General features: G+C 40.6%; 1 protein-coding gene across 1 annotated transcript in view; it reads right to left on the reverse strand.

Annotated features, from left to right (window-relative positions):
• Positions 1-7,082: 7,082 nt before the first annotated feature.
• Positions 7,083-21,028, reverse strand: part of kcnq3 (potassium voltage-gated channel, KQT-like subfamily, member 3) — a gene marked incomplete at its 5' end in the record, with an annotated part of 182,856 nt that continues 168,910 nt past the window's right edge. Inside the window, 4 exons of the mRNA XM_084139317.1 lie at positions 7,083-8,019; positions 11,419-11,506; positions 11,677-11,778; positions 14,214-14,345. Of these exons, the coding sequence (XP_083995443.1) occupies positions 7,210-8,019; positions 11,419-11,506; positions 11,677-11,778; positions 14,214-14,345 (1,132 nt within the window). The 3' untranslated portion in view covers positions 7,083-7,209. The remainder of the gene's footprint in view (positions 8,020-11,418; positions 11,507-11,676; positions 11,779-14,213; positions 14,346-21,028) is intronic.

Below are 21,028 nucleotides of genomic sequence, written 5' to 3' on the forward strand. Positions count from 1 at the left end.
TTGAACATGTTCTAATGTTCGCAAGTATGGCCCCTATATGTTTTTACTATTTACTTTAAAAACTAAGTGGAATCATTCATAGTTTACCTCTAAAGTAATGTCTTGGAAGACCTCTAATTATATTTGAAAATATCAAAAGGGTTTATAAATGTACACTACCTTCAGAAAGTATTTACACCCCTTTTTTCCACATTTTGTTGTGTTACAGCCTGAATTTAAAATTGATTAAATTTATATTTTTTTGTCACTGGCTTACACACAATAACCCATAATGTCAAAATGGAATTATGTTTTCAAAATGTTTACAAATTAATTACAAATGAAAATATGAAATGTCTTGATTCAATAAGTATTCAACTCCTTTGTTATGGCAAGCCTAAATAAGTTCAGGAGTAAAAGTTTGCTTAAAAAGTTAGATCATAAGTTGCATGGACTCACTCTGTGTGTAATAATAGTGTTTAAAACATTTTTATGACTACCTCATCTCTGTACCCCACACATACAATTATCTGTAAGGTCCCTCAGTCGAGCAGTGAATTTCAAACACAGATTCAACCACAAAGACCAGGGAGGTTTTCCAATGCCTCGCAAGAAGGGCACCTATTGGTAGATGGGTAAAAAAAAAAGAAAATACATTGAATATCCCTATGAGCATGGTGAAGTTATTAATTACACTTTGGATGGTGTATCAATATACCCAGTCACTACAAAGATACAGGCATCCTTCCTAACTCAGTTGCCAGAAACTAAGAAAACCACTATGGGATTTCACCCTGAGGCCAATGGTGACTTTAAAACAGTTACAGGGTTTAATGGCTGTGATAGAAGAAAACTGAAGATGGCTCAACAACATTGTAGTTACTCCACAACACTAACCTAATTGACAGAGTGAACAGAAGGAAGCTTGTACAGAATAAAAATATGCTTCCTGTTTGCAACAAGGCACAAAAGTAATACTGCAAAAAAGCAATTATCTTTTTGTTCTAAATACAAAGTGTTCTGTTTTGGACAAATCCAATACAACACATTACTGAGTACCACTCTCCATATTTTCAAGCATAGTGGTGGCTGCATCATGTTATGGGTATGTTTGTAATCATTAAGGACTGAGGAGTTCTTCAGGATAAAAAATAAACGGAATGGAGCTCAGCACAGGCAAAATCCTAGTGGAAAACCTGGTTGTCTGCTTTCCACCATACACTGGGGAATGAATTCACCTTTCAGCAGGATAATAACTAAAAAAATCTATGGCAAAACTTGAAAATGGTTGTCTAGTAATGATCAACAACCAATTTGACAAAGCTTGAAGAATTTTGAAAAGAATAATTGGCAAGATTTGTACAATCCAGATGTGCAAACTCTTAGAGACTTACCCAGAAAAACGCACAGCTGTAATCGCTGCCAAAGGTTATTCTAACATTAATTTTAACTCAATACTTATGTAAATTAGATATTCATTTTCAATACATTTGCAAGAATTTCTAAAAACATGTTTTCACTTTGTCATTATGGGGTATTGTGTGTAGATGGGTTAGAAAATAATAATAATTTAATCAATTTTGAATTCAGGCTGTGACACAACAAAATATGGAATAAGTCAAGGGGTATGAATACTTTCTGAAGGTGTTAACAGTAAACTACCGTGCAAATCTACAAGCACTATTTGGTGAATGGATGGATCCCAAAGCTGTTCCAGGACTTGCTGTGATTACTCAAATATGAACTGGATGAATTGTCTTTCTACCGACGTGATGAGCATGATTCGCAATGTAACTCAAAAAGAGAATCCAATTCAGGAGCTGTTTCAATAACATTGTCTACAAACTTAGTAATTACGTTTTGAATGGGGGAAAAATGAAATTTGCAAAATGGACACTCAAATGTTGCAAATAGTGAGGGATGTGTTCTAATGCAGAACTATGGAAATCTTTAATGGAAAATGACATTAGGGACACATTATGAACTGCATGTTTTAAAAGGCCCAGTGCAGTCAAAATTATGTTTTCCCAGTGTTTTGTATCATATTGTACCAACAGCTGATTAAATTAACATTGTAAAAGTGTAACATAAAATTGACAGTGTTATTCCTGATAGTTGCTGGTTTAAAATACAATTAATACCGGACCTTCTAATCCGCAGGTTTGCCTGGGCAGCAGTTTCGGCTTTCCATGGTTATCGAATAACAAAGACAGTTCCAAACCTCTCTGCCAATAACAGCTAGTTTTCCCCTCCCACGCAGAACACTCACAGACAGTCCTAGAAAAAATCTTGCTTGCGAAAGGTTTTTTCTAAAAAGCTATGTTTGCCCATTTTAATGGAAATCTATTTCAGTAATGTACTTACTTCATTGTTAGCCAGAAATGATTTGATATTTATAAAAAAAATGGCTGCATTGGGGCTTTAAAGGCAGAATAATACAAAAGAGCTGGTACTGTACATCTTTCATCAATAAACTGATTCTCATTTGCTGTATTATCTGACAGTCAGTGAAGTGTTATGTGATATTATAGGCTCGACTATAGTATGGGATTGGTTTAAACTCCATGTTAAATTAAAATCTCCCTAATGTTTTTCTAAGCCAATGTCGATGAAACTTCGCAAATCAACCTGATTGGAGGTACAAAACACACTCCCCGCCTCTCGTCATTATCCGTTCAGCCCTTACCGAAAACCACATACTGGAATTTTAACAGGGTCGTTAGCATTAGGAGAAATACCATTTCTTGAGGATGAAGAGGGCAGTTTTCATGGAGCAGTGAGGATAAAGGTCAAATTTGGAGTACAGTGGCATATCCCATCCCTGCATTGAGGTACGTTTTCTGACCAATATCACACGCCGGCTCCACGGTGTCTTAATGTAACCATGATTGCGTTCCGACCCCAGTGCATCTCAGCATAAACAAGCGTAATGGTAGGGTCGGTATCTTCTGGCACGACCCGACCTAGCTCAAGATCTAGGCATCGGATAAGAACGAGACTACAGCGTCCATAAAGTGACCATTAGACTTGCCACCTTTCGGACTGAATACATTTGTAGGTGCAACAGTTTTTATTAAATGTATAATTTATCGCTCTCACGTGCCAATGGAGAACCAACGAGGTGCTACCTTTTTGTAGCATTTCTAACAATGCTAACATATTGTTCAGCCGAATCTCAAGAGTTCTATCTAAAACCGGGCCCAGCAACTAGGTTGTTCAGCAACTCAATAACACAGCTTCTTATGCCTGCACCAAGCATAAGAAGTGGTTGAGAACAAACCTAGGCTACTGTAGATATATGTTGGTATTCAAAATGCATACAGATAATTGTCTGACATGAAAAAATTGGTTGGTTGTTATCAATGAGCTGTTTCCAATTTGATAAGCTAGCTGTAGACGGTAGCTGTAGATAGCTAGCTAGCTAATGTAACGTTATACCAGTCAGACGAGAGCTAACGTTGGCTAGGTCGCTAACCAACAAGCAAGGAAAGCTAGCTAGCAATCTTTTTGCCAAGGAAGGTTTTTCATATAAGGCTGATGTCATCTGCGTAAACTGCTGACCTAGACACAAAGCACAAACATGTATGCACAAATAAGCTAGCGAACGTCCTTGGCTGCTATGATAGCCAGTTAGCTAGGTAACATTAGCCAACGTAATACTGTAAAGTTATTTAACATTAGATAGCTAATATTAGCTTGCTTATCCAAAGTCAGCTGAAAGCTAGCTAGCTAACGAACAGGCAAAGAAAGGTAGATAGCTATATTTGGGCATGGAAGGTTTTTACACAAATTACTTCAGCCATTAGCAAACAACCGCTGACCTTGACACAGAAGATACCTAACGTTACATCTCCCGAGTGGCGCAGTGGTCTAAGGCACTGCATCGCAGTGCTAGCTGTGCCACTAGAGATCCTGGTTCGAATCCAGGCTCTGTCGTAGCCGGCCGCGACCGGGAGACCCATGGGGCGGCGCACAATTGGCCTAGCGTCGTCCAGGGTAGGGGAGGGAATGGCCGGCAGGGGGTGTAGCTCAGTTGGTAGAGCATGGCGTTTGCAACGCCAGGGTTGTGGGTTCGATAAAATAATGTATGCGCTAACTGTAAGTCGCTCTGGATAAGAGCGTCTGCTAAATGACTAAAATGTAAATGTTAGCTAGCTCACGTCCAAATGCCCCCCCAAAGACGGATTATATACATGTATAGGATGCATAACTCTGCAATGCTTTAGGCTAGAAACAAGCTGTAAGAGGCACAAGAAAGACGCGGCTCTAGTGTACATGGGGATATCTTTGTTTAGTCTCTATGGTTATATGACCTTCAAAAGTCGACTTCAAACCGTTTTCTTTTACTTTGCTTTCAATGTGAGTTTTGTCATATTTTACAATGTAAGACTGTCATAATCAATTGAGCTATTCACCTCTCTGGTAACGGCAGACAATTACTTTTGACTATCCATGCTAAATCTACACATACGTTAATAGTTAGTTCCAAACTGATTTAGCTATTAACCCATAAGTCTAAGCCGGGGGGGAGGGGGTACTACTAAGCTATATGGAATTGTTTTAAAAAGGTCATACCTAGGATCATTTTGCTATTTGATTTAGAATTTTAAGACCCCTTGAAGTATAACAAATATATATACAACAATTATTTGATAATATTTTATTTGGCTTTACTGCTATTAGCCCATACAAACGCATTGAATAACAGATTCACTATATGGAACAACAGAGAGTCCCCAAAAAAATTCTCTAAAGGAAGTTTGTTCTGAAGTGTATCATATATGAGAGATTTTTTTTTTTTACATTTATTTAACCCCTTATTCTTGTCACTAAACAGTCTTCATATATACTTCCATTCATTTTTTCAACTGGTACCGGGGGACCTTCAAACGAGTCTTATGAGGCCTGTGGGCGTCCTAGAGCAAAACAACCGAGATGTTCGTGAGAGTCTCACCTTTACACAGAGGGGTCATATTAGTGTGTAGCCCAAACTGTGGACGCTACAGACAGAAGTTGGTAGATCGGCTGTACCGACTTCAGACGAGTCCCAAGACGCTTGTTGGGGTTGTAGAGCAAAACGGAAAACACCATCGTGTTCGTGAGAGTCTCGTCTTTCCATAATCGTTTGGACGCTACAGATGATTTTGTGAGAAGACTGATATTCGGGATGTCTCATGGTCTGACAAACACCGCTCTAGCGCTGTCACCTTTCACCGCAAATACAAACATGTTACATAGATATCTCTATTTTACAATCTGTATTGTAAAATATAAACATGTAGATAGATTTAACCTTTGAGTCAAAAATTTGGCTAATTAAGTCTTAAAGACTTCACTTTGTCTGGATGCTGTATTTCTGGTTGAGAAGATGTCATATATCCAGATTACAACCAGATAAAGGCATTTTGTTTCATTCCAATAAATTGTTGTTATTTGGTCAGATTACACTTTTCTGGTTGTTAAAAAGACGTTAGCAAATCTTCCTCAGACCATGCCGTCATAAAAGACAGCATAATGACGTAATTGCAAACAGTTTTGCTCGCTGGACTGACAACTATAAAGAAACATCCCTGACTATTTGCTCAATTGTCCAATTAAACCAAAAAGAAAATAAACCATTTTGGAAAAACACTATAACTTCAATGTTACATTAGTGAGGGGGGAATAAATATTTCACTTTTGTTCATATTTCTTCAAATGATTAACATCACTGTGATTTATTTGCCAATCTGCTCTCAGTAATAAAATAAGACATTACACAATTTTTTCACTTATCGTTGAAGTTGACCTACATCATGCTACACTTGTCATTACATTCTGTGAAAATGTAATGATATTGTCACTGTTTTCTGATTTTACATACTATGTAGATTATATATTTATGACATAGACATATGTCATATTATGGTATTATTCTAGCTGTTTTCAGATATTGTACTATTTATATAGTCATTTGTTATAAGTCTAAGTACATACAATATGTATTTTTTAAAATTATGGAATCAGAATTTGTGATGCAATCTTGCTAGATAACTGTTTATTCTAATCTAGAAGTGGCTTGTGCAAATTCACTTTAAGCCTGATGTCAGCTTGTGACAGTTAACCATATCCGCCAACTGATCTGTAACTTATCATGCAAGAATTGGTTCTTACCATGCCTCATCATAGAACTTACTTGAGTTGTCCTGAAGTTTTGTTTTTAGATGCAAGAACTACTGTATGCCAAATAAATATGTGGTGTGTCAATGAAGAGGAAGAGTTCTCTCATTTAAGGATAATAGTGAATTAATGACTATGATTTTATGTATGAATGTATTTCTGATAGGAACTAAAACAACCTTTCAAAAACCGCACAGCATGAAAGAAGGGACATCCCTTTGTAAACACCCCTATATTGTCTATTGACAAAAAGGAAGTGGAAGTTGTCTTTTCTCTCTGGCTTGTCATTCTTTCCCCAACTCACACATACATTAATAAGCAACACATGTACTGTATTAAAGAATGAGGCAGGAGACTTTTAGTTAAAAATATCCAGGTCAACTGTCTGTAAATGGTGCATCATCATGCAAACCATGCAAAAAAAATACAATGTATTTATATATAAAAAATAAGTATTACAAAAAATGACAGTATTTATAAGTACCCATTCAAAATTGTTTTCTTTTTCCTGAAACCTGAACATTGCAGTGTCTCCGACAAAAAATTGCATGCGGTACATGCAGTGCGGTTTGCTTTGCAGCGATAAAGGTTTGGGCGTATATATTTATATTAATGCTATATCTTTTTTTCATCTTAGCGTTATGTATGTTGTGAATGTATGTTGTGATGAGTGCGCTGTACTTGACAAAGTGTTTACTATACAAACGGTGTCTTTTATTTTCGTGTGTGTACGCAGTCTTGAGACCTTGGCTTTCTCTGGGCCATTGGGTCACACATTGAGTGTAGGGTGTAAACCAAATTGAGTCAGGTTTCAGTGTCAATTAAATCCGAATTGAATTGGGGTCTATGGGGATAAAGTCGATCCAAACTGACTTGTGTGTAGAGACATGGATTTCACCCAAAATAATTGACATGTGCCGATTGAACTTACACTGCGTTGAGTTCCGTTTAACCCAAAAGACAACTGGCTTTTAGAGGCATGGGTTTAGGGGCTTAAGGTTGTCGATTTGACTCAAACTAAATAAGGTTGGTGGGGAGGTGTAAGATTAAGGAAGAAAAGCGAGGTGCGACTCAGGGGGGTGTGTTCCATACAGAATCAGGGAAGCCCTCTCCCGTGGATGACATGGGGAGTTGCCCCCCACCCCCGCTGGGCGTGAAGGGTTCCGTGTCTGTGTCCGTCTCCCCCTCTGCCAGGTAACGCCTGTCCTGCAACCCTCCCGACCCCCCTGATGCCCCCAGCATGGGGTCCTCCCTATCCTCGCGCTCCCCCGATATACTGAACCCGCTGAGTGAGCGCTCCAGCTCCTCGTGGTTCACAGAGAGCATGGATAGCGGCGACGTGTCCGTCGCCGCCCTCTGCCCCATGGTCCTGCCCAGCCCCAGCGTGAGGTGCTCCGTGTAGGGACTGTGGGGCCCATGCCCTCCATCCCGTCCAGCCACCTGGGTGTCCAGGAGGGAGCTGATGGGGAGTACGGTTGGCCGCTCTGTGTAGGTAGGGATCGGGGCTGGGTGGTGGCCAGGTGGGAGTTGATGGTCAGGGGGGATGTAGCCACCCCCAGGCAGCCCCAGTCCCCCAACTCCTCCCGCCCCTCCAGCTGCAGCACTGGGCTCCCTGCGGAAGCTGTAGTAAGGCGTCACCTTGCTCACAGGCACCTGGTAGGACATTTTGGGGCATGTCTCTGTGTAGTTGAAGAAGACCCGGCGGATCTCGGTGTAACCACAGCCCTCCTTGCCGTCAGAGCCGCACAAGGTGTTGCCTGTCACAGGGTCAAGGGGCTCCATGGTCATGTGGGCGGCGCCGGCCGAGTCCACCTGAAGGTGCTCAGTGTGCTGGATGTGCATGTCCACCAGGAAGTCCAGCTTCTTCTCCATGTCCTCCACCTGAGACCACACAACAGTTACTCACCTACATACTGTAACTACTACAATTCTACACTCTTAGAAAAAAGGGTTCTAAAAGGGTTCTTTGCTGAGGGATAGGGTTCTACGAAGAACCATTTTAATCTGAAGACCCCTTTCTGGGAGACGAGGGTTCCTTGAAAGGCAAAGGGTTCTACCTCAAACCTTTTTCATTCTAAGAACAATTTTTTGGAAGAAAGGTTTCTTTGATGATTCTTTGTATGGCAAGAAGGATTCTACATAGAACCCTTCTGAATAAGCTTTTTTATTGTATGTTTCTCTTTTAAATAGTACCTGAGCATTAGTGCCTGAGCATCAGGAGTTTGAGTAATCTGATATGTTTAAAAAGTGGTCCCCGAAAATTGCGTACTACTTCACATATGTGTCATTGCTCTCTCTGTCTCGCTCTGCTGTGTGTGCATCTTGCTAGCTGTCACTCAAATGGCGAGGGGCTGAACCTCATTGGCTGGAACTCGAATTGCTACGAGGCTGGCCCACGTGGGGGGAAAATGTAGGGAAAATGGTGCTGCACAACTTCCAGTAAACCATCGGTTTTAAACTAGGGATTTCGTGGCTAATTGAGGTAGATTATGCATGTATGAACTACACATTGACAAATCCAGCCAAAATCGTGAGGTTGAAAAAATACTTACTAATCGCCAAAGTTCTAGAGCATGTCTTTAATAGCCAGAGTTGAGTGTGATTGTGTCATTTTTACTCTGTGTAGGGTAAAACAGTCAAACCATCACCCATCATTATCGTATTGCTCTACTGTAGGTTGATTTTCAGAATTGTTTGTTTCAAAATCTGTACATTGAGTGGTTGATTAATCTTATGCTACAAAAGAAAAAGACTAACTAATCCAATCTCTTAGTAGTTGGACTTATTGCACCCGTTACTGAGATGGTTCTTCCAGTTTAGATGATTTAGGTATTCTTATTACTCAATCCTCCCTACACATGCAGTCATTCTGAATGCAGGTTACGGGTGATTTAAAATATCCAATTTTATGATATACTCACTCTGGCTGGATTCCAATAGGAATTACACATCACTTTGCAAGCCAGCATAATGTGGCATGCAGGCCTAATGTGGCCTGTAAACCAGGAGTTTCCTTACACCACTGTGTTAGGGTATAACAAGGCCCTCAAATGATATGTTATATATTGTCATAATTAGTTTAATTGTAAAGGCTAATAAGGCTGTTGGAACCCTACATGGAGGGTTCTAGGAAGAACCTTTAGATGATAAAAGGGTTATTGGTAGAACCCTTCATAGAGGGTTCTAGGTAGAACAATTTACAGAGGATTATTTGAAGAACCCTCTGCAAAGGGTTCTAACAAGCACCAAAAAGGGTTGCCCTCTGGGAACAAACCCAAGAACCCTATATGGTTCTACTTAGCACCTTTTTTTGTGTATAACAAATATACTGAAAAACAATACATGTATACTGAACTAAAATATACAGTAAACGCAACATGTAAAGTGTTGGTCCCATGTTTCATGAGCAGAAAAAAAAGATCCCCGAAATGTTCCATATGCACAAAAAGCTTATTTCTCTCTGTGTGCACAAATTTGTTTACATCCCTGTTAATGAGCATTTGTCCATCCACCTGACAGGTGTGGCATATCAAGAAGCTGTTTAAACAGCATGATCATTACACAGCTGCACCTTGTGCTGGAGACAAAAGGCCACTGAAATGTGCAGTTCTGTCACACAACACAATGCCACAGATGTCTCAAGTTTTGAGGGAGCGCACAATTGGCATGCTGACTGCAGGAATGTCTACCAGAGCTGTTGCCAGAGAATGTAATGTTCATTTTTCTACCATAAGCCACCTCCAACGTTGTTTTAGAGAATTTGGCAGTACGTCCAACCGGCCTCACAACCGCAGACCACGTGTAACCACGCCAGCCCAGGACCTCCACATCCGGCTTCTTCACCTGCGGGATCGTCTAAGACAAGCCACTCGGACAGCTGATGAAACTGAGGAGTATTTTGGACTGTAATAAAGCCCTTTTGTGGGGAAAAACTAATTCTGATTGGCTGGACCTGGCTCCCAAGTGGGTGGGCCTATGCCCACCCATGTAAAATACATAGATTAGGGCCTAATGAATTTATTTCAATTGACTGATTTCCTTATATGCACTGTAACTCAGTAAAGTCTTAGAAATGTTTGCATGTTGCGTTTATATTTTTGTTCAGTATAAATTGATTATTGTCTACCTGCCTCTCAATTTCCCTACCTATCTGCAACCCAGTGTCCCAACAATCTACATTTCCAAACTTCTCCTGGGTGACCACACTTTTCCATTAATTTGGAACCACTTTTGAGGTCTGAAAACATATGACAAACTTTGATTTTGGAGTGTATTGTCCCTTTACATGTTGTTTTTAAAACTCTCGTAAGAATGTTTCAGATGAACTGCATGTTCACTCATTAGATGGTTCACCAATTGAACGTGTTCCCGCATATAAATACTTAGGCATTTGGATTGATATGGATTTGACGTTTAAAAAACATATAGATGAGCTGGTTAAGAAGCTAAGATTTAAAGTTGGCTTTTTCTACAGAAACAGATCGTGCCTTCTGTAAGCAGTAGGAAGCAGATTATTCAGTCAACCATTTTATGTGTTCTTGGTTATGGTGATATTATTTATCAAAGTGCAGCTGCTACTACTCTTAAACCTTTGGATGCCATCTACAATAGTGCCCTTCGTTTTGTTACAGGTGACAGTTTTGATACCCATCACTGCATCCTGTATCAAAAGGTTGGCTGGACTTTGCTAAAGACCCGTATATCTCTACATTACACCCTTTTTGTTTACAAGGCCCTACTTCATAAACTTCTGTCTTATCTAACTTTGCTGTTGAAGTATAGACACCTGAGTTGCCTAACCCGTTCACAGGATTGGTTAACTCTTGAGGTTCCTAGGGTCTCCACCAAGCTAGGTAAATCTGCTTTTAGTCTTAAAGCACTGTATTGCTAGAGCAATATTCTAAATACATTTAATCAATGTTCTGGTGCCGTTCGGGCAGTTTAGAGTATTGATTGGGGACATATTTTTGGAGGAATGTAACTGTTTTTGTAGGTGATTTGTGATGTTTTACTTGTGTTTCCCATGACTGTGTTTTGTATTTTAATGTGTATGCATATTTTCTGTATAATGTATTGTATTGTACAGGTCACATTTGAAAAAAAGTCATAGGTCTCAACATGTCTTCCCTGGTAAAATAAAGGTTATATATATATATATATATATATATATATATATATATATATATATATATATAACGCAAATTTGGACCACACCTGGAGAAAAGGGACTGAACATGGACTGATAAGGCATTATGGAAAATGTTCTGTACATTACTGTACCTGTCTCTCCACTCTGACAAATCTACCCATCATGCTTTGGTCTTGGTCAGCATCTGGCATGGATGCTTTGGCTAGATAGGACTCATGCCTGCAACACATTTAGGGATGAATACAGTTTGATCAGAGCAATTCAGTACAAGATGCAAGCACCACACATCTTCATTAGGTAAATCGTTGAGGGTGGCATTATTATAAACAATGCAAGATTGTATGATGGTGGGCTAATGTTTTGACGGAAAATGACTTTTGCAGTCAGACCTTGGTGACTGTTGAGTTGGAAAGGAGAATGGGTTCTGTTTGTTCTGGCTCTTCTTATGTTTCGGGGTCAGAGGGGCACCAGGGGCAAGGATCATGTCTATTCTGAAAAAAAGAAAAAAAAAAAGAACAGATAACATGAGTATGAACAGATATTGTGATATGGTTTCAACACAAAGAGTCATGTCACCACACAAGGGCTCAAATGTTCTCCGCATAAATTGCACAAATGCTAAGTGCAACCAAAGGATTAGTTAAACTTCCATTTTTTACACAGAAGTTCATGGTGGAAAGTTTAGCAGATGTACACTACCAGTCAAAAGTTTGGACACACCTACTCATTCAAGGGTTTTTCTTTATTTTTATTATTTTCTACATTGAAGGATAATAGTGAAGACATCAAAACTATGAAATAACACATGTATTCATGTAGTAACCAAAAAAGTGTTAAACAAATATATTTGAGATTCTTCAAATAGCCACCCTTTGCCCTGACAAATTTTGCACACTCTTGGCATTCTCTCAACCAGCTTCATGAGGTAGTCACCTGGAATGCATTTCAATTAACAGGTGTGCCTTGTTAAAAGTTCATTTGTGGAATTTCTTTCCTTCTTAATGCATTTGAGCCAATCAGTTGTGTTGTGACAAGGTAGGTGGGGTACACAGAAGTTAGCCCTATTTGGTAAAAGACCACGTCCATATTATGGCAAGAACAGCTCAAATAAGCAAAGAGAAACGACAGTCCACCATTACTTTAAGACATGAAGGTCAATCAATACGGAAAATTTCAAGAACTTTTAAAGTTTCTTCAAGTGCAGTCACAAAAACCATCAAGCGCTATGATGAAACTGGCTCTCATGAAGACCGCCACAGGAATGGAAGACCCAGAGTTACCTCTGCTGCAGAGGATAAGTTCATTAGAGTTACCAGCCTCAGATATTGCAGCCCAAATAAATGCTTAACATAGTTCAAGTCACAGACACATCTCAACATCAACTGTTCAGAGGGGACTGTGTGAATCAGGCCTTCATGGTCGAATTGCTGCAAAGAAACCACTACTAAAGGACACCAATAAGAAGAAGAGCCCTGCTTGGGCCAAGAAACACGAGCAATGGACAGTAGACCGGTGGAAATGTGTCCTTTGGTCTGGAATCCAAAATGGAGATTTTTGGTTCCAACCGCTGTGTCTTTGTGAGATGCGGTGCGGGTGAACAAATGATCTCTGCATGTGTATTTCCCACTGTAAAGCATGGAGAAGGAGGTGTTATGGTGTAGGGGTACTTTCTGGTGACACTGTCTGTGATTTATTTAGAATTCAAGGCACCCTTAACCAGCATGGCTACCACAGCATTCTGCAGTGATACGCCATCCCATCTGGTTTGGGCTTAGTGGGACTTTAATTTGTTTTCATCAGGACAATGATCCAACACACCTCCAGGTTATGTAAGGGCCATTTTACCAAGAAGGAGAGTGATGGTGTGCTGCATCAGATGACCTGGCCTCCACAATCCCCCGACCTCAACCCAATTGAGTCGGACGGAAGAGTGAAGGAAAAGCAGCCAAAAAGTGTTCAGCATATGTGGGAACTCCTTCAAGACTGTTGGAAAAGCATTCCAGGTGAAGCTGGTTGAGAGAATGCCAAGAGTGTGCAAAGCTGTCATCAAGGCAAAGGGTGGCTATTTGAAGAACCTCAAATATAAAATATTTGTTTAACACTTTTTTGGTTACTACATGATTCCATATGTGTTATTTCATAGTTTTGATGTCTTCACTATTATTCTACAATGTAAAAAATATAAAAAATAAAGAAAAACCCTTGAATGAGTAGGTGTGTCCAAACCTTTGACTGGTACTGTATACGTTTCAGGATGGGAGGCCTTGCCTTTGGGATACAGGCCAGATAATTAATTGAAATACAGTTCTTGAATTCTAAATATTGTCTATTCATTTTGGTGAGGATTTGTGAAATTATTTTTATTAATTTCCTATTTTGTCTGGATTCAAATGGAATTGAAGCCAAACATATCACAGCATCTTACAATTACACAGCGTGCACTGAATTGGTGCCTTGTTTACTTAAAACATGTAAATTTTTGACACCTTGGATCTCATGGACATTTTAAACATGTAAATCACTTTGAATAAGATTCTACCAACTTTGAACAACTCATTGTTTTTGTCAAAATGTCTCAAGCTCAGTAAATTTGGTTGGGAGTCATTGATGGACAGCAATATTCAAATCTTGTTTCTCATTTTAAAGCAGATTTAAGTCAGGACTGAGACTGGACAATTCAGGAACGCTCAACACCTCTTGGAAAGCTATTCTGGTGTGTCTTTGGGATTAACATTCGATTACTTCAAATGTAATCGCTTTTTAGATTTCAATTTAAAACAGCAAACTGTGAAGAATGTAAAGGGGTGTGTAGACTTTCACTAAGCACAGTAAATCAAATGCTTTGGGTAATACAATTCACTGTGCTGTTCAGTGTCAACTCGGTTCATTTCAGTCAACTCAAAAATGTAACCCCAACTCTGCTTACCTTGTCTGGAGGTATTTGATTCTACAGAGCATGTCTAGGTGGCCGGCAGAGTACTGCTCAATCACGTCCTTGACATCATAAGGCCTCAAAGTCTCCTTAAACTTCTTCTTGTTCAAGAGGAACTTCATAATCCTGTAGAACAAAACTGAATTACTTAATTTTTCCCAGAGGGAACTTAATTCCTCCTGTGAGACAGCGTCCAAAGTGGGTTAGGTGCAGCTGGTCTTTTGACCAAGTAAAAAGGTACCATAAATACCATACAAACTGGATGAAGTGAATTAACTCCTCAAATTAGAACCAGATAAATTGTGAGGAAAGTTAATAATTAACTTCATCCAATCAGAACATGTGAAATGGTTAACATTACTTTATAAGGACACCTGTAAATCAAAATCAAAGAAAGGACTCAAAAACCACAATACAGAACAGAAGATAACCTAGCTAGTGCAGTAGCTTTGTGTTTGAAAAAAACTCATCCTAAACTGCTTCGTAGGGGAGAGCCGGGACGAAAGTAACATGGGGTGAAAGTACAGTGCCTTGCAAAAGTATTCACCCCCCCCCCCTTATTCCTATTTTGTTGCATTAGAACCTGTAATTTATATGGATTTTCATTTGGATTTCATGTAACGGACATACACAAAATAGTCGAAATTGGTGAAGTGAAATGAAAAAAATTACTTGTTTCAAAAAATTCAAAAAAAGAAATATCAGAAAAATGGTTTGTGCATATGTATTCACCCCCTTTGCTATGAAGCCCCTAAATAAGATCTGGTGCAACCAATTACCTTCAGAAGTCACATAATTAGTTAAATAAAGTCCACCTGTGTGCAATCTAAGTGTCACATGATCTGTCACATGATCTCAGTATATATTCACCTGTTCTGAAAGACCCCAGAGTCTGCAACACCACTAAGCAAGGGGCACCACCAAGCAAGCAGCACCATGAAGACCAAGGTGCTCTCCAAACAGGTCAGGGACAAAGTTGTGTAGAAGTACAGATCAGGGTTGGTTATAAAAAAATATCAGAAACTTTGAACATCCCACGGAGCACCATTAAATCCATTATTAAAAAATGGAAAGAATATGGCACCACAACAAACCTGCCAAGAGAGGGCCGCCCACCAAAACTCACGGACCAGGCAAGGAGGGCATTAATCAGAGAGGCAACAAAGAGACCAAAGATAACCCTGAAGGAGCTGCAAAGCTCCACAGCGGAGATTGGAGTATCTGTCCATAGGACCACTTTAAGCAGTACACTCCACAGAGCTGGGCTTTACGGAAGAGTGCCCAGAAAAAAGCCATTGCTTAAAGAAAAAAATAAGCAAACACGTTTGGTGTTCACCAAAAGGCATGTGGGAGACTCCCCAAACATATGGAAGAAGGTACTCTGGTCAGATAAGACTAAAATGTTGCTGTTTGGCCATCAAGGAAAACGCTATGTCTGGCGAAAACCCAACACCTCTCATCACCCCAAGAACACAGCATCATGCTGTGGGGATGTTTTTCATCGGCAGGGACTGGGAAACTGGTCAGAATTGAAGGAATGATGGATGGCGCTAAATACAGGGAAATTCTTGAGGGCAACCTGTTTCAGTCTTCCAGAGATTTGAGACTGGGACAGAGGTTCACCTTCCAGCAGGACAATGACCCTAAGCATACTGCTAAAGCAACACTCAAGTGGTTTAAAGGAGAAACATTTAAATGTCTTGGAATGGCCTAGTCAAAGCCCAGACCTCAATCCAATTGAGAATCTGTGGTATGACTTAAAGATTGCTGCACACCAGCGGAACCCATCCTACTTGAAGGAGCTTCAGCAGTTTTGCCTTGAAGAATGGGCAAAAATCCCAGTGGCTAGATGTGCCAAGCTTATAGAGACATACCCCAAGAGACTTGCAGCTGTAATTGCTGCAAAAGGTGGCTCTACAAAGTATTGACTTTGGGGGGGTGAATAGTTATGCACGCTCAAGTTTATTTCTTGTTTGTTCCACAAACTAAAAGATTTTGCATCTTCAAAGTGGTAGGCATGTTGTCTAAATCAAATGATACAAACCCCCAAAGAATCCATTTTAATTCCAGGTTGTAAGGCAACAAAATAGGAAAAATGCCAAGGGGGTGAATACACATTTTCTCAGATAAAACAGAAGCTAAAATGACGTAGTGAAGTCAGCACGTTCCTAATGTGGAGGACGACCTCCTTGCAAAAATAAATCCAAATCAGAACATGTTTTGCGGAGTTATCAACAAAAAGTGGTTTTGAGCGATATAAGTTTAAAAAAGGACTCAGGAATGTTTTTCGGTTGTAGAGATGTGTTTAATGTTTCAGGTTCCAAACATATGTCATTTTCTTAACCCATCTATTGACTAAATGACAGCATAGGTTTCAAGTATCATGCTAGTTGGTATTGGGTGTTAGCCTAGGAGAAGTTACAGTGTGAACTGATGACCTGGAATAAAATAAAATAAAAATGTAAGCACAGGCCATTGTCTACTCTAGTTCATATTCCTTTTATAATGTTAGCAAAATATCAACAAGTGACTGAATGTTTGAAAATGATATATGATATTCAAATTATGCCTTAATCAATTGACTTGATGGATCATCTTCTCGCAAAAGCTTTTATCGACAGGTTAGTGGTTAGAAAAATATATCTTTATGATTCTGGGGTCAATTACCTTATGTCAAGCCATAGAAATCAAATCAAATCACATTTTATTTGCCACAACGCGCCGAATAGCAAATAATTAAAGAGCAGCAGTAAAATAAAATAACAGTAGGGTGGCTATATACAGGGGGTACCGGTACAGAGTCAATGTGCGGGGGCACCTGTTAGTGGAGGTAATTTAGGTAATATGTACATGCGGGTAGAGTTAAAGTGACTATGCATAGATAATAAACAGAGTAGCTGCAGCGTAAAAGAGGGGTGGGGGGGACAATGCAAATAGTCCGGGTAGCCATGATTAGCTAGCTGTTCATGAGTCTTATGGCTTGGGGGTAGAAGCTGGGCCGTACGCATTGCCCTCTGTAGTGCCTTGCGGTCGGACGCCGAGCAGTTGCCATACCAGGCGGTGATGCAACCATTCAGGATGCTCTTGATCAGGGGTGTCAAACTCATTCCATGGAGGGCCTAGTGTCTGCAGGTTTTTGGTTTTTCCTTTCAATTAAGCCCTAGACAACCAGGTGTGGGGAGTTCCTTACTAATTAGTGACCTTAATTCATCAATCAAGGACAAGGGAGGAGTGAAAACCCGCAGCCACTAGGCCCTCCGTGGAATGAGTTTGACACATGTGCTCTTGATGGTGCAGCTGTAGAACATTTAGAGGATCTGAGGACCCATGCCAAATCTTTTCAGTCTCCTGAGGGGGAATAGGCTTTGTCGTGCCCTCTTCACGACTGTCTTGATGTGTTTGGACCATGATAGTTTGTTGGTGATGTGCCCAGTGCTCTTTTTTTTCCTGTAGTCCACAATCATCTCCTTTGTCTTGATCACGTTGAGGGAGAGGTTGTTATCCTGGCACCACACGGCCAGGACTCTGACCTCCTCCCTATAGGCTGTCTCATCGTTGTCGGTGATCAGGCCTACCCCTGTTGTGTCGTCGGAAAACTTAATAATGGTGTTGGAGTCGTGCCTGGCCATGCAGTCATGGGTGAACAGGGAGTACAGGAGGGGACTGAGCACGCACCCCTGAGGGGCCCCCGTGATGAGGATGAGCGTGGCAGATGTGTTGTAACCTACCCTTACCACCTGGGGGCGGCCCGTCAGAAAGTCCAGGATGTAGTTCCAGAGGGAGGTGTTTAGTCCCAGGGTCCTTGGCTTACTGATGAGTTTTGAGGGCACTATGTTGTTGAATGCTGAGCTGTAGTCAATGAATAGCATTCTCACGTACAGTTGAAGTCGAAAGTTTACATACACCTTAGCCAAATATATTTCAACTCAGTTTTTCACAATTCCTGACATTTAATCCTAGTAAAAATTCCCTGTCTTAGGTCAGATAGGATCACCACTTTATTTTAAGAATGTGAAATGTCAGAATAATAGTTGAGAGAATGATTTATTTCAGCTTTAATTTCTTTCATCGCAATTGTTTAACTTGGGTCAAACGTTTCGGGTAGCCTTCCACAAGCTTCCCACTATAAATTGGGTGAATTTTGGCCCATTCCTCCTGACAGAGCTGGTGTAACTGAGTCAGGTTCGTAGGCCTCCTTGCTCGCAAACGCTTTTACCAGTTCTGCCCACACATTTTCTATAGGATTGAGGTTAGGGCTTTGTGATGGCCACTCCAATACCTGACTTTGTTGTCCTTAAGCCATTTTGCCACAACTTTGGAATCATGCTTGGGTTTATTGTCCATTTGGAAGACCCATTAGCGACCAAGCTTTAACTTCCTGATTGATGTATTGAGATGTTGCTACAATATATCAACATAATTTTACTTCCTAATGATGCCATCTATTTTGTGAAGTGCACCAGTCCCTCCTGCAGCAAAGCACCCCCACAGCATGATGCTGCCACCCCCATGCTTCACGGTTGGGATGTTGTTCTTCGGCTTGCAAGCCACCCCATTTTTCCTCCAAACATAACGATGGTCACTATGGTCAAACAGTTTTTAAAAAATTCATCAGACCAAAGGACATTTCTCCAAAAAGTACGATCTTTGTCCCCATGTGCAGTTGCAAACCGTAGTCTGGCTTTTTTATGGCGGTTTTGGAGCAGTGGCTTCTTCCTTGCTGAGCGGCCTTTCAGGTTATGTCAATATAGGACTGGTTTTACTGTGGATATAGATATTTCTGAACCTGTTTCCTCCAGCATCTTCACAAGGACCTTTGCTGTTGTTCTGGGATTGATTTGCACTTTTCGCACCAAAGTACGTTAATCTCTAGGAGAGACCGCGTCTCCTTCCTGAGTTGTATGACGGCTGCGTGGTCCCATGGTGTTTATACTTGCGTACTATTGTTTGTACAGATGAACGTGGTACCTTCAGGCGTTTGGAAATTGCTCCCAAGGATGAACCAGACTTGTGGAGGTCTACAAAAAATGTTCTGAGGTCTTGGCTGATGTCTTTAGATTTTCCCATGATGTCAAGCAAAGAGGCACTGAGTTTGAAGGTAGGTCTTGAAATACATCCACAGGTACACCTCTAATTGACTCAAATGATGTCAATTAGCCTATCAGAAGCTTCTAAAGCCATGACATCATTTTCTGGAATTTTCCAAGTTGTATAAAGGCACAGTCAACTTAGTGTATGTAAACTTCTGACCCACTGGAATTGTGATACAGTGAATTATAAGTGAACTAATCTGTCTGTAAACAATTATTGGAAAAATGACTTAGTCAGCCACCAATTGTGCAAGTTCTCCCACTTAAAAAGATGAGAGAGGCCTGTAATTTTCATCATAGGTACATGTCAACTATGACAGACAAAATGAGAAAAAAAATCCAGAAAATCACATTGTAGGATTTTTTATGAATTTATTTGCAAATGATGGTGGAAAATAAGTATTTGGTCAATAACAAAAGTTTCTCAATACTTTGTTATATACCCTTTGTTGGCAATGACACAGGTCAAACGTTTTCTGTAAGTCTTCACAAGGTTTTCACACACTGTTGCTGGTATTTTGGCCCATTCCTCCATGCAGATCTCCTCTAGAGCAGTGATGTTTTGGGGCTGTCGCTGGGCAACACGGACTTTCAACTCCCTCCAAAGATTTTCTATGGGGTTGAGATCTGGAGACTGGCTAGGCCACTCCAGGACCTTGAAATGCTTCTTACGAAGCCACTCCTTCGTTGCCCGGGCGGTGTGTTTGGGATCATTGTCATGCTGAAAGACCCAGCCACGTTTCATCTTCAATGCTGATGGAAGGAGGTTTTCACTCAAAATCTCACGATACATGGCCCCATTCATTCTTTCCTTTACACGGATCAGTCGTCCTGGTCCCTTTGCAGAAAAACAGCCCCAAATCATGATGTTTCCACCCCCATGCTTTACAGTAGGTATGGTGTTCTTTGGATGCAACACAGCATTCTTTGTCCTCCAAACACGACGAGTTGAGTTTTTACCAAAAAGTTCTATTTTGGTTTCATCTGACCATATGACATTCTCCCAATCCTCTTCTGGATCATCCAAATGCACTCTAGCAAACTTCAGACGGGCCTGGACATGTACTGGCTTAAGCAGGGGGACACGTCTGGCACTGCAGGATTTGAGTCCCTGGCGGCATAGTGTGTTACTGATGGTAGGCTTTGTTACTTTGGTCCCAGCTCTCTGCAGGTCATTCACTAGGTCCCCCCGTGTGGTTCTGGGATTTTTGCTCACCGTTCTTGTGATCATTTTGACCCCACGGGGTGAGATCTTGCGTGGAGCCCCAGATCGAGGGAGATTATCAGTGGTCTTGTATGTCTTCCATTTCCTAATAATTGCTCCCACAGTTGATTTCTTCAAACCAAGCTGCTTACCTATTGCAGATTCAGTCTTCCCAGCCTGGTGCAGGTCTACAATTTTGTTTCTGGTGTCCTTTGACAGCTCTTTGGTCTTGGCCATAGTGGAGTTTGGAGTGTGACTATTTGAGGTTGTGGACAGGTGTCTTTTATACTGATAACAAGTTCAAACAGGTGCCATTAATACAGGTAACGAGTGGAGGACAGAGGAGCCTCTTAAAGAAGAAGTTACAGGTCTGTGAGAGCCAGAAATCTTGCTTGTTTGTAGGTGACCAAATACTTATTTTCCACCATAATTTGCAAATAAATTCATTAAAAATCCTACAATGTGATTTTCTGGATTTTTTTTCTCAATTTGTCTGTAATAGTTGACGTGTGCCT

The sequence above is a fragment of the Coregonus lavaretus genome (genome assembly GCF_964263955.1).
Source record: "Coregonus lavaretus genome assembly, chromosome: 23".
NCBI classification, from domain to species: Eukaryota; Metazoa; Chordata; class Actinopteri; order Salmoniformes; family Salmonidae; genus Coregonus; species Coregonus lavaretus.